Genomic DNA, 17,173 nt, shown 5'->3' on the forward strand with positions numbered 1-17,173 from the left:
GTAACTCGCGCGCCGTAACCAATACAGAAAGGCTGAAATAAATTCGGTCACACATGGCCCCGCCTACAGTACCATTTAAGGAGCCGGAGATCGGGGTCATCAAATTACTCGCGCGCGCGAGGCTTATAATGCTTGAATGTTGACAGCTTGGACATCACAGAACTCGAGCACGTGCGTGTATCACATTTTGACAACTGTGGAGGGCAAACGTGTGTGGACTTGATTATTTGTGTGCAAATGGTGATGTGCCTTTCCGTTCGTGAAGATACTTCACAACTTGACTGTTGTCACTGCTAGGACAATTTGCGTAAGATATCACGAAGAGCTACAGCCAATTGCCAAATTTAGCAAAGGATACTCCAGATCGATTATCAGAAAAGACTTCAACTTCTTTATTCAGAAAAAAAAGTTGACCATCTTTTTTATGTTGTACAACCTGATTTCTGGGCTTCGCTGCTGTATCATCGGTAGTCTATTCCCAAACTCCGCCAGAATGGAAGAGAGCATCTTCGTCGGATTTCATATACTTCTGTTGTTCACCATCACTTTTCTCCTGGTGATGACGGCAGTTCACCGGTACCGTACCAGAGCAAAGAACCTCCCGCCGGGCCCCTGGGGCTTACCCGTCGTGGGCAGCCTGCTCAGCCTCGGCGCCAACCCGCATCTCACGTTCCTGGAGATGACCAAGACTTACGGGAACGTGTTCCGCATGAACTTGGCGGGGCAGCGAGTGGTGGTGGTCAACGGGTTTGAGGCAGTCCGAGAAGCCCTGGTCAAGAACGCTTCGGCCTTTGCTGGACGCCCAAAGATGGCCTTGTTCCACAAACTTACAGAAGGGCAAGGTGAGCTTTTTTATGGAGGCTATTTCTACCTCCATGCCTTATTACTTGCTTACTTACTTACTTAATAATAGGCCCGCTCCAGTTATAGAAAACATAATAAGATTCTTTTTCCTTGCAAACTAAAGCAACTAAAAATACCTCGCCATTTCATGTTTTATTTGTAATGATGCAGGATGTGCTTGGACACGCAAAAGTACGGTTATAATTGTCTCGTGGTGCATGGTACTGATGCTATAGCGCTAACGGCGTTTCCCACGTCCCACGTGGGCAAGCTGTCACGTGTGCAAAGTGTGGCCAATCTGAAGGCTGCTTCATCACGGAATCATTGCATTGTCTTATTACATGAAGACGCTGCTGTCAAATTTTAACTGTCACACGGTGTGCACATGATACCGGCATGATGGGGGGGGGGTACATAACAAATATCGATTGTTTCCAAGAGGCATGATGCATAACGTCCTCATGCGTTATTGCTGGGCAGCAAGTTCAAACAGGACAGCGTAGGTAATAATCTCACGTCCAAGTCCGCTACTTGACTTTTGACACTGATTACTGAAAATTTCTCCACCATTCTTCTAAACCAAAGTCAACCAGTTTTCAGCTTCGCAGTGTTTTTTTTCTTGTTGACACACTTTTGAAATTTGTTTGCAATAGCACTCAATTTTTTCCCCTCCAGTCCCCGGTACTGTAATATTGTAACTCTTTATCAGGACTTGTTTAATTTGCCCTGTCGTCGGTCGTAACCAATGACAAAGGATGCTCCCCGCCTATTGTGTCTCAATGTTGACTGGCAGGCTAAACCAACAGTCAGACCCTCAATAAAGTCAACAGATTAAAATACCAACACTTCCGCTCTAACATAGGCTGATCTGAAGCGGTGAAGATTCACAGTCCATTTTCAATGACGTCTGGTGTATTCCCAATTCTTAGAATCGGAGTTGCGTTTCGAGTCTTTGATGTTCAAGTCATTCACAGATGAAAAGGAGCCGCCAAAAGAAATCAATTAACTGCAGAGTGACGTTTTTCTAAGCGTTTCATAAGTCCTCTTTCCACCTTCAATCCTACATTAAACAGTTTATTACAATTACTATTACAAAGGGAAAATTACTGATGTTGCAAGAAGTACACTGGAAACATGTATTTATTTAATTTTCAGAACAGATCGGTAAGACTGCACGTTATGCTTGTTGAGAAAATTTCAATTCGAAATTCCGTCAAGGAAAAAAACAAACAAAACAAAACCAAAAAAACAAACAACCCAACAAACAAAAATCGCTTTACGTTCAACGCAGAAACAAACCCGTTTCGATATATTTTCGGACCAAGTTAGCTTGAATTACACTCGGTCAATATAGATCTGTGCGCACTGCGTGTATGCTCCAGAATTCCTCGTGCACGTTTATACTTCTTTTAGACTGACATGTCACAAATGGAACTCTAATTCTTGAGTTTAAGATATCCTGTTATTAAGAGCAAAAAGTATGCGATGATTACCTGACTGTAATCACAATTTTCATTTTACGGGTTTTAGTCCTTACTGTGGGACCAAAAGAGTAGATATATGTACATGTACTTGTAAAAAGTATAAATCTATTTTCAAAATCAATCTAACGATACCCCAACCCAGTTGGGTTGGACATCACACATACACCTGTTTCGTGACGTTACACCGTATACCGTTATAATATCGTACTCAACAGTTCGGCTGCGATTCTACAGAGTAAGTTGTGGGCTCATTCCATTTGCACTTGTACTATCTTATCAATGTCGACGAAACCGCTCAGTTTCGTCTGCAGCTTCAGATTTCTTTCCAATGCGATGTTTTAATGTAGGAATATTTTCTAAAATGTTTCAAATCGCGTTTTTATGTTGCCAGATAGCCATTTGTTTACTCAGACACGTTTTGCTCCTGATAAAACTCCATCCCGTTTATTTCCTATTTTTTTAATTGAAAAAAGAACACCTGAAGCTCCAAATTTACGGATTATTTCATTACTTTCGCTGAACGTGGAAAAGTTCATCCATCTTAAAGCTGTTTTCTGTACAGCACCACAACGCTCACTGCATTTCCCTTCCCTCGTATCACAATGTCAAAAGAAGAAATTTATTGGACCCAAGAGCCAGAAATCACTCAGGTCTACTTTGTAATTGTCAGTGTTTGCCGCGAAAGAATTCCTGTAGAATCAGAACCACAGCCTAGCCACAGCCGAGCGAACGCGAGGGATGGAGTCGCCTCGTGTGCTAAAGCAAGGAGCCAGTTTATCTGGGGGGAAAAAACAGCACCAGCAAAATCTTTCGCCTTATTGACCATGGGCCAGCATGAATCACACGGAGGGAAAAAACGCGGGAGAAGCCCTTGACGTGGGGTGACTCACGCTATTACAGATAGACTTGTCGATAGTACGTGAAGTGTGTCAAGTAGGCCTGTTAGTGTGGTGTTATGAATTGCGATGTGGTTGAGATGATACTGGGAGACGGTTTGTCCGGGAAGGGTTTCGAAACAACTCAATTTGGGAAGTTCCAGAGAGCCACGCAGCGCACATATGCGTGCACCACGTTCTGGGCGTGCAAACTATAACAACTTGTGACGTGCGAAACTGCATGACTGGGGGAAATCGTCGGCAGTGAAATGACTGCAGGTTTCGAGAAGCAAGACAATTCTTTCTTGATAATGTACATGTACACGTCTGTTGGAAACTTTGGTCATCCCTCGGAGCACAACGATTGCCCTCATGCATGCTACGAACTTCCATGCTCATGCAAAACACAAAATTCTAGCATGCAAAACACAAAGTTCCAGGAAGTTGATGGTTTTATTTACATTGTAATATAAAAGTGCGACTCTTCGCCATTGCGGAGTCGTCAACAAAATCTTTCGAAGAAAAATCGTTTCAAAATATTTACAAAACGTCTCGTCCTTTGAAAATCAAACAAGAGTTTGCTCTCAAAGTACAACATCTTATTTATTATTGTCCCTTCGGATTCTCGGCCCATCTGGAACTTAAAGGCCGTGTCTGAATCATGTGTTTTAGTGTTTACGATTTGGACCAAAAGAGCGCAACTGCGAGTATGCGTTGTCATAGATAACGATGCCCATTTTTGAACACGGGCTTTCTCGATTGTGCCAGTCAAGCCACCGTGCTCTGGAGTCCACACCACCGCCAAACACGGTAAACGCAGTAGTTCTCGGTCCAACGTTTTCACCCTGGGGCTCAACACTTAACTGACTGTTGGCACACTCCATTCCAATTACACTAACAATCAACCAATTATGCCCGGAAAAGGTACGCCACAAAAGATGGCCACCGAACCCTTTGGACCGCAACAAAGACGCGCCGGTCAAGATCTCGTAGACAAAAAAATATATACCTACCTTTCGTGTTTGGGAAAAAACTGGCGCCTTATCTCTTCTAGTTTTATTGACCGTTGTGTGGCAGAAGGGAAATAAGGGTTGACTTCAACAATGGAGAACGGGGTGCTTGCACTTTGAGGCTCCGGCTTATCCGCTCTTTGCCCGATACTTAATCGTGCCTGTGTAATTGCAGGGACTTTGTCCACTGTCTGCCTGACAATTGGGGGCTGATATGAAATCCACTTGAGAAAGAGGGAACCCGAAGTCAATTTCCCAACTTTCATTGGCTTATTTGCAATCTGATCCCGCGAAAAAGAAAGAACTGGTTCTCCTGTTGATTTAAGCATTTTTAGCTTCGTGGCTCGGCAGTTCCTTGCCAACGGTTTAATCCATGCCATTATCTGTTGCTTTATTACAAATGGTTACATACAAAAGGGAGCAAGAAACTGGAAACTGATGTACCTTACCTCTTCAAATACACAAATGCGAGTTCATGTTACAGGGATTTTTTTCTAACTATTGTTTTACAAAAGTACTGTTTTCGCAAGAAATACAAGCTCTTTATCAATAAATCCTTCAGATCATTAGTCACCTGTCCCCATTTGCCCATAAACGTCCAGTGGCCGTGTTGTGATTTTGTGGTCTTCGGGGCAATTGCTTGACCGATTTAGTTTGGATATAGTCCCTGGCCAAAGCACCCTTATTAAATGGTTTCAATGTAACTCTCAAGTCAAGTGTAAAATTCACTGGATACAAGGTTACTAGCCTTTTACCCGATTACTTTTTTGTAAAATCACTTTTGTATTACAGTATGATTTAGTTCAGGTCACTCAATAGAAAAATCTTTGTGTCAAGTGCACAGCGGAAATTGCCTAAAGGCCAGTAACAATTGATAATTCTGATTAAACTATTTCCCACACTGTCATTAAACCTTATGATTTTTTTTTATTGAAGTAGAGGGTCAAAGTACCAGGAATGAATTAGATATTGTGACAAAAGTGTAAAGACCTTATCCACAGGGTAGCATAAATCCTTAGGGATGGGGAACCCAACTCTGATCAAACTTCTCAGTCTAGGGGATAGATTAAGGTGACACTACTTGGAAAACTTGGCCATGATATAAAAACCAAATAAGTTTAAAAAGGCTTGTAGACAACTTAACTAATGAAGACTGATTAATGGTATTGGGAAAAATGCCATTATCTGGGGGGTGGATTATGCTCTTTAGCATCACATCCTGACTTTCGTCATTACAAGTGCCAAATATTGTTTGCACACGAGATCTTTTGCATACCCATTTTGACCCCCCCCATTTCCAAGTAACAATATAAAGTAAAAAGCAATCAACCTCATAAAACATTAAGTAGCATTGTTGTAATGTTAGAATTCAGATGAAGGTCTTTGATCTTGTCCTCCGGATCTGTTGTAACCTGAAGGTACAAGCATGATTTCAACAACTTTTGAAAAAACCTGTCAATTACAAATATGTCATTTTGTACTAACATGCATTTCGCGTTTGTTACCTTTCTAATCTGTACTTCAGGAATTGTGACATCTGACTACGGGCCTGTCTGGCGGGAGCAGCGTCGCTTTACTCTCCATACCCTGAGAAACTTCGGCTTTGGCAAGAAGAGCTTTGAGATCAAAATCACTGAAGAAATCAACCACATGCTGGCAGCCTTTAGAGAGAAGGGCAGTGAATCTTTCAAAGCAGACCACATCCTTGAGATCAGTGCATCCAACGTGGTGAGCAGTCTCAACTTTGGACGGCGGTTTGACTACAAGGACCCGCAGTTCCAGCTCCTTGTGGACATGATCTATAGATTCTCTGAGATAGGGACCAATGCAGCAGCTGCTAATTTCTTCCCATTTCTCATTAAGCTTCCACTGCCCAACATCCGAGAGATGTTCAACATCAATGAGATCATCACCCGTTTCTTAACTGGCATCATCGGGCAGCACAAGGAGACCTACAACCCTCAGGCTAAGCGAGATTTCATTGATGCCTACCTTGGTGAAATAGCTCGCCGCCAACAAGAGTGCCTCTCTGATGAAATCACAGCATCCTTTACTGAGAAGTATCTCTACCACATCTTGAATGACCTCATCTTTGCCGGCACAGAGACAATGTCCTCTACCCTAAGGTGGGCCATCCTGTACATGATCGTCTTTCCAGACATTCAGAAGAAGGTCCAAGCAGAACTGGACTCTGTCATTCCCAGGGATCAGCTCCCAAGCATCGAAGACAGAAAGCAACTTCCATACACAGAAGCTACACTAATGGAAGTGCAGCGTATGGCCAATATAACTGCTCTACCATACCCACACAAAACCACAGAGGATACAGAGCTGTGTGGCTACAGCATTCCCAAAGACACACCTATCTACATCAACCTGTACTCTGTCCATATTGACCCCACGCAGTGGAAAGAACCAGAGAAATTCAGGCCAGAGAGGTTCTTGGATGAAACTGGGAAGGTCCAAAACAGGCCCGCACTGATGCCATTCTCAGCTGGTAAGCCTAGGAGTCGCTGTTTCTGTTCAAAGTCAGTTATATTGCCAGAAGTTGGAGCTAGAGTTCACACGAGTTTATCCTTGTAAAATGTTCTTCATAGCCCACTTTATATTATTTTTGTGAAGAAACGTGAGAGTGCATGTGCTGAAACATGACACTGATGTGGTAGTTTTGCCAACAAAAGCAAGCTTGAAAGAAATGCTCAGTTTGAAATATGATGCATGTACCTGTTAATCTAAACTTAACACCTTTCTTTGGGAAAAAAATTCTCAGCCTTGTAACTAGCTCGTTTCTATACGAACATGACATGTTTGTTCACTTTTCCCCTCTAATTTTTGTCTTGCTGTAGGTCGCCGAGCCTGCCCAGGTGAGAATCTTGCCAAGATGGAGTTGTTCCTCTTTTTCTCCTCCATGCTCCATGCCTTCAAGTTTGGAGCAGCCCCAGAAAACCCCCAGCCCAGCATCGAGAAAAATTACGGCATCAGCCTGAACCCCAACCCCTTCAAGATCTGCACCTCACCCCGGTGATAGATGACTTTCGAAGTGGTTGACATGTAAGATTCCAAGTACAAATTTTGAGCAAATAAGTTATATTCCTGACTGTTCTGTCAAGAGCAACATCCAGACTGTGATCATGTGCGACAGGGCCCAATGACATTTTTTGACTCACACAGATAAAAAAATATTCCAATGCACTGTAGACCATGATCTCTTTTTCCCTTAATTTTGTTTTCCAGAGAGTCACACTGGCAGACCACCTTTTTATGTTATTTTCCCCATCTTTTTAAGAAATACAGTTTAAACCCCATTATGAAACAGGAACTTCAATAAATGCCACCTGTTGTTTTCTGTGTGGTGGACTCTGAAGCCTGGATCTGTTATACTGTTTACAATGTTTATAAAGGACGCAAGAAACATTTAAACTGCATTTCCTAGCCAAATGGCTTGCATGTTGACTGTGCATCTGTTCGAAGAAATGTGCAGAAAATGCAAATTGACGGACAATATTTCCCACGTTCACTTGTTTATCTGAATTCAGTATCATCTTTTTACACTGTATATACATGAATCAATCTCTTTTATTGGATTTATTCTTATCTATTGAAATATTACAGCATGTTTGTATGCAGGTGATAAACTTTTAAAACACTGATTTATTAAGGATATTTTAGAGAGTTGGAGGAGACTGATTATAATTTAATGAATTAATTTATAAATGTTTATGTTTTATAATTTTTCCCAATACTGATGGCACAGTTTCATTGGTTCAGTAGTTACAGAAGCTGGAGCTCTCCTTTAAGTCACTTTCTTTGATATTTATATATTGTAAATATAAATTATTTTTCCATGTGTATTTTAACAGTGAAAATCATTATCAGTTTTAAGTTATTTTTATCAATACATTATTGAGAGTGTACATGTTGTATTCAGATGTAGTTACAGATTCTTGTTTTCAAAATTCTAGTGGGGTGAAGGTTAAATATACGTCATTTTGGAGGAGCGAATGTGATTTACTTTTCAAAATTGGCTGGATGCAAGGAGAGAAACTTACCAATGGGGAGAGATGACGAGACCATGCTACTACAGATACCTTTTGTAAATTTTTGTCAACGCCATTTTAAACATAGGTTAATGCCAGTGGGAGCCCACACTTCTTTTGTATAAGAGTGTTCGCACTGTATAGTTAAAAAGTTTGAGTAAAATGAATTTAAGGATAAATAAAAATGGCACTGGCATACTTGCAGAATTAAATGATTATCACAAAGGCAAGTTTTAAAAGCTCTTGAAATATGCAAGCAACTTTTCTTGAAACATACACACTGCAGCAGAGCAAGATAATGATCAAGCAAATCCTCTAAATTGTAAATGTAACAATTGCTTATCCTCAGTTTATGACAAGTTGTATTCAACAAATTAAACATTTTTGTAGAACCCCTTAGCAGCACACTGCACTTAAACCTCTACGATATTAGGACCATGATTCCTTCAGAGAAGAAAAAAACACTCTTGATGCCAAGCTGAAGACAAACACAAGGTGCCTGACATGAGTGTTGCCGTTTTGTGTCACCCATGCACCTGAAATCACATGGTCATCCAATGTTCCCCCAACAAACACGATGTTAGCAAAAACACAGGTGTGCGGGAGAAAGCTCATGACCCTTGAGCCCTGGGCTTTAATTTAGAGTCCGCAGATGTTGTAGAGATTGTGATATACTCCTCTTGTAATTTAGACGACTCCAGACAAAACAAGCAAGGTGAGAAGCATCTAGGGGGCAATCTTAAGTGCAAATAATGACCCAGATGTGAACAGAGTTCTAAGCCTTGTACTCTTTATCAGAAGTATGCCATTAATGGCATTAAGTGTATAATGTTAGAGTGAGACAGGCATGAGCGTCAACAGCTCTTACAAATTTTAAAAGTGTGCAAACATCACCGTTTACACGGAAGTCACTGCATTTTGCTTTAAAGGAACACTTGAGGAACTCCTTGCATCTCTTTCAATATCTGAAGCTCTTAAAGGACTCGTTACAAGCCTGAGTACAAGTCGAAAGGGGTTATATAAGCTGCCTATGATGGGGTTGCACATCTATGTATACTAACACCACTAGGACAGTGGAAAACCGTGTTGGGGGAAGTATGTAATTGTGATACTATGCTTATTGTTGAGACAAAACCTTTGCCAGCCATATTGGCAATGAAACACTTGTATGATGAATGAACAATTTTGAATTCATGGAATTTCATTTCAACAACAAAAGACCTCTATACATATGTAACTAATGACTCAGTTTTGGGGAGTGCTTTCAAATATTTGTATTCATACGTTACCATTTGATTCAGTTTTTCAAGTTCCAAATTTGAATTCAATTGCGACACTGTATAATAGTGTGAATGACGTTCAACGTATAAATTATTTCTGTGCCTTCAAGTTGCATTTCAGTGTATTTCATATTAAACAAAGTTGGATTTTGATGAAAGTGCTGGCTATTCACCATCAATGTGTCCCTTTGTCAATAGTCTTGTCAAAGGAGTACAGTTCCTGGTATAGGCATCTTGCCAATTTTAGATTTCAAAGATAAGGATTTGATAAAAAGCTATGAAGGATTAAGACATAAGGGCTGGCCAAACAGATGACTTTATTCACTTTTGTTGATACCACTGATCGCTTCCCACAAATTTCTCACTGTGCTGTCTCTCTCTCTCATGTCAATCAATGTGGCATTCTTATAGCAAAAACCAACTGGGTCACAACTACGCATTAAAGATGGCTAACTGTGAAGGATGTCAGGAGATGTGCCATACCGAAAAGATCAACTGGAGCTTGTTAAAATTTTCTTTCAAGACCTCTGATAAAAAAAATTGATCACTCTGTTTCTTATGTCAATGTTTATTTACACGTGGACATGAAGTACCAGAACATTTGTGAAACATGTTTCAAACACTGTGCCAGGACACAGTCAAACTTTAATGAAATATATGTATTTTGAAGTACGATGCCTCTGTTTAACAAACCTGGGGCCAATTTCATGGAGCTGCTTAAGCACAAAAAAATCTTGTTTACAAAATAAAGGTTGCCTGCTTAAAATCTATGTGATTGTCAGGCTAACCAAAAGGCAGGTGAGTACCATTCCAAAGCAATATACATCACATGGAATTTTGGCTGGTAACCTGATTTGTCAAGCAAGGTTTTTTCATGCTTAAGCAAATTCTGTGCTTAAGCAACTCTATGAAATTGGCCCCAGCACTTTACCCACACAGCCTTGTCCGTCTTATGCTGATTTCTCTGTAGGCAGACCCCATGCAGGATTTTACAGCTGAAGAAAGATCCACCTTAAAGATAAGTCTCTCAACCTTTTTGACAGCTGGGGGGGATAGAGATGTAATCCCCTTTGCCAACAACAATTCTGCTCAGACCAGTCTGAGCTGGCTCAACAAAGGACATTAATCAAGCGTTCAGCAATGTCTATTGATCGGGCTAGCTTGTGCCACAACTGAGCCTGTTGATCCCTCATTGAGGTATCTGCACCGCTCAAAAAATGAATTGCGAAATGAGTCTCGGAAGTCTTACTCTAATTTTTTTCCACTTTCAGTAAAAGCAACAAGATGAGTTATATGGGATAAGGATTGTTTTTAAGTGGATAGAGAGGTGTAACTTTCTCTTGGGGTACACATGTACCAGTCGGAAAAAATGGTGTCAGATGTCAGTCATGTCATAGATGAGGCAGAATGAAAGCATAGCCCCTTCCCAGCATGGCAGATTTCAATCCATCAGTAATGACTAGCTATATTCCTCACTGTTGACCAGAATACTCAAGAAGACAAAGAATTTGGTTTTCGAGATCGTGGGTGACATTTATGTAAGGTAGACTTGTTCGCCTTACAAAAATCCAAGTAAGCCGTAAAACTGATAGTGGATCTGAAGGATTGTACAACTGACTAAACCTATATTATATGCAAAATGGAAAGAACATAAAATTGCTTTTGTTTAAAAAAAAATACAAAAAAAGAGTACATATTGTGAGGAAAATATACCTGCGCCTTTCCTGTGGTTTCCTCTCCGTTGTCTGACTTTTGGTTTCATATCCCACAATTTTTATTTAGAGATATTACCCGTTAGTTTAATCAGACAACTAGTGTAACAGAGTAATGTACTAGTTAAATAAGAATGACAATTAAACCAAATAATCAAATAATTCAACCAGAAAATAATATTCATGCCAAGGAAGAAAAGGAAAAGAAAACTATTGAAGAGTAGTACAAGAAATATTTTTCTTTAATTCCAAAGTTACTGGAAGATTGTATTGGATTCTGATACTTGATTGATACTTATCAATTCAAACTGGAGCTCTTTTCAACAGTCATTTTATGCAATCACATCCTTTGCATCAACAAAAGACCAAACCACAACAATATTTCCATCTCTTTGTGAAAATGCACCTACACTGTTCTTACAAAACTCGAATTTCTACTAAATACAGTTCATAATGATAACTGTAATAATGCTCATCTAAGTACAGTGAAGCTTTCCAAATACTTAAACTATGGTGATATCAGAGTAAGGAAAGTACACCGTATGACTTCCCTGTTAAAGGATGTTACCGAATCAGAGAAATATTTCTAACAGCCGTTACCTCAGCTTGTACAACACAGATCCTTTCTGAATAAGCAGTATGCAGTGGCTTTAATACTGAGTGGATTGGGGTTAGAGATCTCATGCAGCCATCAAAGGGGATATTTCGCTTGAATTGATCGGTGCCTTTGAGATCAATTCTAGTATTATGTCTGGCCTGTCTGGAGGACAGCTCAACATTACACCCTACAATTTCTTGCACACTCTGTAGGCCCAAGATGGTCATCTGAAGTGACAGATGACTGACAACAAAAGGTGGATACTCTAAAAGTGGTGTCACAATCCAACACTTTGAAAGCACTAATGGTAAGGCCCAGGTTTTTGCTTAGTGTTCTTTTATTTCAACTCGTTTGCTTAGCACGAGATTTGAATGCATGGGTTCACACGAACACAAAGTCCTTTCTGGGCGGCTCATCAAAGCATAGAGCGAGGAACCTTGATCAAAGTAAGTTGGCCACAGATAACACAGTTCCTTCTTTTATTTTCTTCCCTTCAAAGATGCTCAATGGGGGTTTCTTTTATTATAATAATCTTCCGCATCACAGATGAGGTGTGAAGAAGTCCTTACAATTATACTATATGGAATGGAATGCTAATAAATAGAAAGGAATTGCGATTAGGATAACCCAAGGGTAGTAACATCTGTGTTTCACCTTGGAGGAAAAACGGGTAGCTAGGGGCTTTGGAAAACATGGGAACATAATACAAATGTCAGAATAACAGACTAAAGCAAGATAGGCAGACAAAATGGGGAGGGGGCCACACTGGCTAAGGGTACACAGTCACAAAATGAGCGTGAGTGCACACTGCATATTTTAAAAGTACACTTTTGCAGGAAGTGTTGCTTTCCAAGCAAAATGCACTTGAGGTTACAAAATGTTTATCATCTGTTATTAACATGCATAAGTATGCAGTGCATTACAAGAGCAGAACAGTTCTTTTGGTAACTAAAGCGGAATGCTCAACAACCACACCACTGAAAGCTGGTGCCCCCATAAGATGCCGGTGCCCCCCTTGAGCCCCCCACAAGTAAAATCCCAGCTGCACCCCTGGCTTGAATGCAGAAAATAATGGGTGAACACCACTGGCTTGAATGCAGAAAATAATGGGTGAACACCACTGGCTTGAATGCAGAAAATAATGGGTGACACTACAGCCGATACTGTATTCCTGCTGCTATCAAATTTGCAGTTTGTGTTTGCTTTTGCCGCAAAGTGTGAATGGGCCTTAGCTTTTAACAATTTTAGACAGCAAGATGATAATAACATGAGGAGACGTCAGCGTCATAGGAACTGTCAACCTGGCACTCATGCAAACACCTCAAGGGTTTGTGCACACTCACCTGAAAGCTTCACCCATAAATTCTACATCTTCCTTCAAGCTTTTGCCAAGGGCAACGCATACAGCACCAAATAATGATTCTACAGGTGGGAATCCTTCAGCCCAAATCTTTCATTTCCAAGTCGCCGACATGTAGAATTTTAATTCGATTGAAAAATGTGAACAAAATTCTCCCAACTTGAGTTTCCTCTTGGCAATACACTCCTCCCTGCTATCCATTAAGGTGTTTCTCCTAATGTAAGCATGAGCTTACATTACGCTGTTGTTAAACCCTGTAGAATTACAGGCAACAAAACAATGGTGTCCGATTTCTGTCTGTAACAAACAGCAGCAAACACATATTCTCATTCTTCACTTGCTCAATTTACATTGGCACTTCCGCTTTTTCCTAATCCAAGATCAGCAATTGTGGACAACAAAAAGGACAAGAAAAACACAGGCAACAAAAAAATCCAAACACCAAAGCATATCCAGTCATAGTCCAATAACAACTCTGGGAGATCACAAAAGCTGGGTCGAGAATTCAAACAAGAGAAATCCATTAACACTTTACTGTAACTCAAAACTATATTTATCTTGCCCACTTGCACAATTGAAAAACTGCAAAGGAGGAGAGAAGCAATAAACTGGGAAATATTAAACGGTGAGCATGCCACCTTCTGGCACCCAAGAACAAAATTATCACTGTTCCCAGTATGAACCGGCACTTTGTTTTCACTTCGACCTCATGGTGGCTGCTGGCATGTTATCTGTCATGTGATTTGCTTCGATTGCGTGACTACATTTCAGCTAACTCTTCTAAGGAGTCACTAGGACTTGCGAAGGCTCTAATGTTTGCTCTCAAATTGCATGACAATACTCTGCTCTTGTTACTGTTTTACCTAAACTGATTTGTCATATAAAGTACCCATTATTATCAAACTCAATGGCAGATTTTACAGTTTCAGCACAAAGGCCAAAGGGCACGCCAACATGAGAGTACTTGACCTACATTGAGGTCATATAATTCATCCAAAACAAACACCTGGCATCTGGCTGCTTATTTACAAGTGACAGGTATCAGAAAAAAATCTTCAGTACCTCTTAAAATTATCAAGAAAACCTTCTAAGATAGTCAGACAGAGACCTTTCCCCTCTATATCATTGTTCGTAAGGTAAACCGAATGTACAGTTACCCATAATGCTAATCTGACCATCATGAATTATATGTAACTGTTTTTCTGCTCTTGATTTCTCAGAAAAAAAATGGTAAGGGCGCTGAATTGTTTATCATGGAGCTGTGAAACTGCTTTCAACCCAACAATGGTGCTGTGGTCAGGCTCCGTTTGCCAAAATAAACAAAAACAAAATTTGAAATGAATTTCAAGTGACAGGACAATGGGTTCCAGAGTCTAACCAGATGCATTTTATGTCTTTGCTCCCCAAAACAGCCAGAGATGCCACTCTTTCTGGAATCACTTCACAAATTGTGCTTGACCGGCAATTTTACAGTGTCCTCAACTTGGTTCCATTTCTTCCAAACTTCTTATTAGGCCTAAGTCTTGACGGTGGTAGCAGTAGCACACTGTCAGGGCAGAGTCAACAAACTGACCTGCAAGGTGCCAAAGACACTTTGGAGTTCAAGTCCTTGAAAAGAATCTTGCAAAACGAATCAAATACGAACCCTTATTGTTTCCATCTACATGTACATATCGTCCATTTCCATCGGGATTCCAAACTGCTACATCAAAACAGGGAGCTGAGTTTGCACTTTCTAAAGTAAATGTAAACAGAATTACCAACAACAACTGTGGCCTTAAGACTCATTTTGTGGGATCAGGTCACATTTGTTCTGTGGTTACAAGTTTGACAATAAAAACATTTGCATATCTCACCACCACAGACCTAAAACAACAAAACTTCAATGAAAACACTTACACACCTTAAGATCAGACATAACAATGCATTAAGGAAATAATAAAAATGCAACCATTATTCCTTGCTGACTGAATAAAGGAAAGTGCACACAACCTTCTACCTCAGGGCCATAGGACTGCATGTTGATAAAATTTCTTTGTCATTGTTACATCTTTGGTTTTTCCCTGGTATTGGTAAAACTTTCCTGCATGACTCAACAACAGTTTAGCTTTAAAGGTGCTTGCAGTGGCATTTCCCTTGTCTATCAGTACAACTGGTCACAAGTACAGACCTGAAACCCAGGCGTCTTGCTTGTCCTCTTATTTCACAAGGCTGGGTCTAAATTGATAGTTTAATCCCACATCAATCAAGAGTACACGTCCGACTTGGGTAGCACTCTCTACTGAAGGAAACCAAGCCAAGGTAAGATGTCATAACAGATTAAGAAATATGACGAGAACCAGACTTGCCTCATAAATCAAGATGAGAAAACAAAGATGTTAGTGACATTGCAAAATCTAAAAACATATGACAATATCTAGGGCATGCACAACAATGTGAAATGTTTATCACAGTACAAAATGTCAAATTACAGACATGTGATGTCTTGGGCACAAACTATAATATCAGATTTGTTGTATAGCAGAATACACAGCACATGACATTTATAGGCCAAAATTCACAGCAACAGATATGTCTGGAAAGTAAAATGCCCTTTATCTGAAGGCTTAAATCCAAAGGTTTAGGAGGAGCTTTGGCCAGCATTTCCAAATATTAGCTGTAGCCTCAGAGAAGGGAAGCATCTACTGTACACTATGCATCAGGCTGGACTACGATTGACTTTTTGCAAGATTATGATGAATTCTTCCTATTGAGTGGAAGCTTAGGGGTTGGGATTAGGGAAGGGTGTGGGTGTGGGTGGACGGAGGGTGTTACAGCGTGCACAACATATTCAGAGCTAACTTTTCTGGAGTGAAATTTTTAGTGAACTCTTTGTCATTACATTGTATTTACCCAATCAAGGAATGTACTGTTTTAAAATGCTATTCACTGTAAGAGAGATTCAATTTTGAGAGAGGTAGATGCTGGTGAACATGGACTAGTCAGATTGTGGGGGAAGGGAGTGTATATTCTCTATTCAAGACCACCTCTCAATAGAAACTCCCCTGGGTGGTCTTATGAATACCACCCAATGAAGTCCAAGATCATATAATTGGCAGCCCCCAAATTCCCTACCCAACATCTCCTAACTAACCTCTGTGATCTAGCCCCTTGGGCCACAAAGTATCTTGTCAGTCTCAATCTGCACAAATCCTGTACCCTGTTTCCTCCCCAGCCAAGTTCTCTCTCCCCCCCTTCCCCTAGCCACTCACACAGCCTAGCTATGAACTGGTTCTTCATTACCCAGATCGATTTATGCCTTCCAGCAACACACTCACACAGGCACCACTAATCCTCCTTGTTTGGTGTTACACTTCACGGCCTGATAAAGTGATTCTGCACTTTTGTTTTCCCCTACTCAGGGGAATGGAGGCAACCATGACAGGGGTTTACTTGGTAGCATGGGCATTGTGAGTAAGCAGGGCATGGGGGTACTTGCTCCCCCTCCCTGGGAAAAAAATGAAAAAAGAATAAAAATGGAAGAGAGAAACACAAAAAAGGAGGGAAGGGATGAAAATCATCAGTTTGCTTGAAACTACCTCAGAATTGATCCTCTTCCATTGTTGATGGTTAAGCAGTTTGTTGCTGCTGATCATTTTGCCTCTCTCCCAGAGGAGACGTGGCAATGTCCATGCTTGGTAGGGAACCACTCAAACTTACAGGAAATCATATTGTGGAATACCTCAAAACCCCTGTCATAGGGGGATGGGTTTGCAGAAGGCAACAACCAAAATGCTTTAAAATTTTTATACAGAGCCGCAATTAAAAAGTATGCTGACCTGATTTTAGGTTTGTGTAAACTCCCTACCCATGCACACTTCAGTGAAATACTCTGGATGTGCCCATAGATGGATTTCACATTAGCGCTGTCTGCCCATATCCTCATCGAAACCGAGGCTCTCTGTGTTGAACTTCTTCGCGCGCACCTGCAAAGT

At 40.6% G+C, this 17,173-nt stretch overlaps 2 protein-coding genes across 2 annotated transcripts in view; one reads left to right on the top strand and one right to left on the bottom strand.

Annotated features, from left to right (window-relative positions):
* Positions 1-71: 71 nt before the first annotated feature.
* On the top strand, positions 72-9,687 carry LOC110983200 (cytochrome P450 2J6-like). Its single transcript, XM_022242257.2, has 3 exons — positions 72-842; positions 5,738-6,709; positions 7,059-9,687. Exons 1-3 carry the CDS (start codon positions 425-427, stop codon positions 7,235-7,237), a joined length of 1,569 nt encoding a protein of 522 aa, XP_022097949.2. The 5' UTR covers positions 72-424; the 3' UTR covers positions 7,238-9,687.
* lrrc57 (leucine rich repeat containing 57) overlaps positions 8,914-17,173 on the bottom strand; it is a 61,118-nt gene continuing 52,858 nt past the window's right edge. Inside the window, exon 5 of the mRNA XM_087147691.1 lies at positions 8,914-17,164. Within this exon, the coding sequence (XP_087003817.1) occupies positions 17,099-17,164 (66 nt within the window). The 3' untranslated portion in view covers positions 8,914-17,098. The remainder of the gene's footprint in view (positions 17,165-17,173) is intronic.

The sequence above is a fragment of the Acanthaster planci genome, linkage group LG01 (assembly GCF_054643075.1).
Source record: "Acanthaster planci isolate LZ-2023a linkage group LG01, COTS_SCS, whole genome shotgun sequence".
In the NCBI taxonomy this organism is placed as follows: Eukaryota; Metazoa; Echinodermata; class Asteroidea; order Valvatida; family Acanthasteridae; genus Acanthaster; species Acanthaster planci.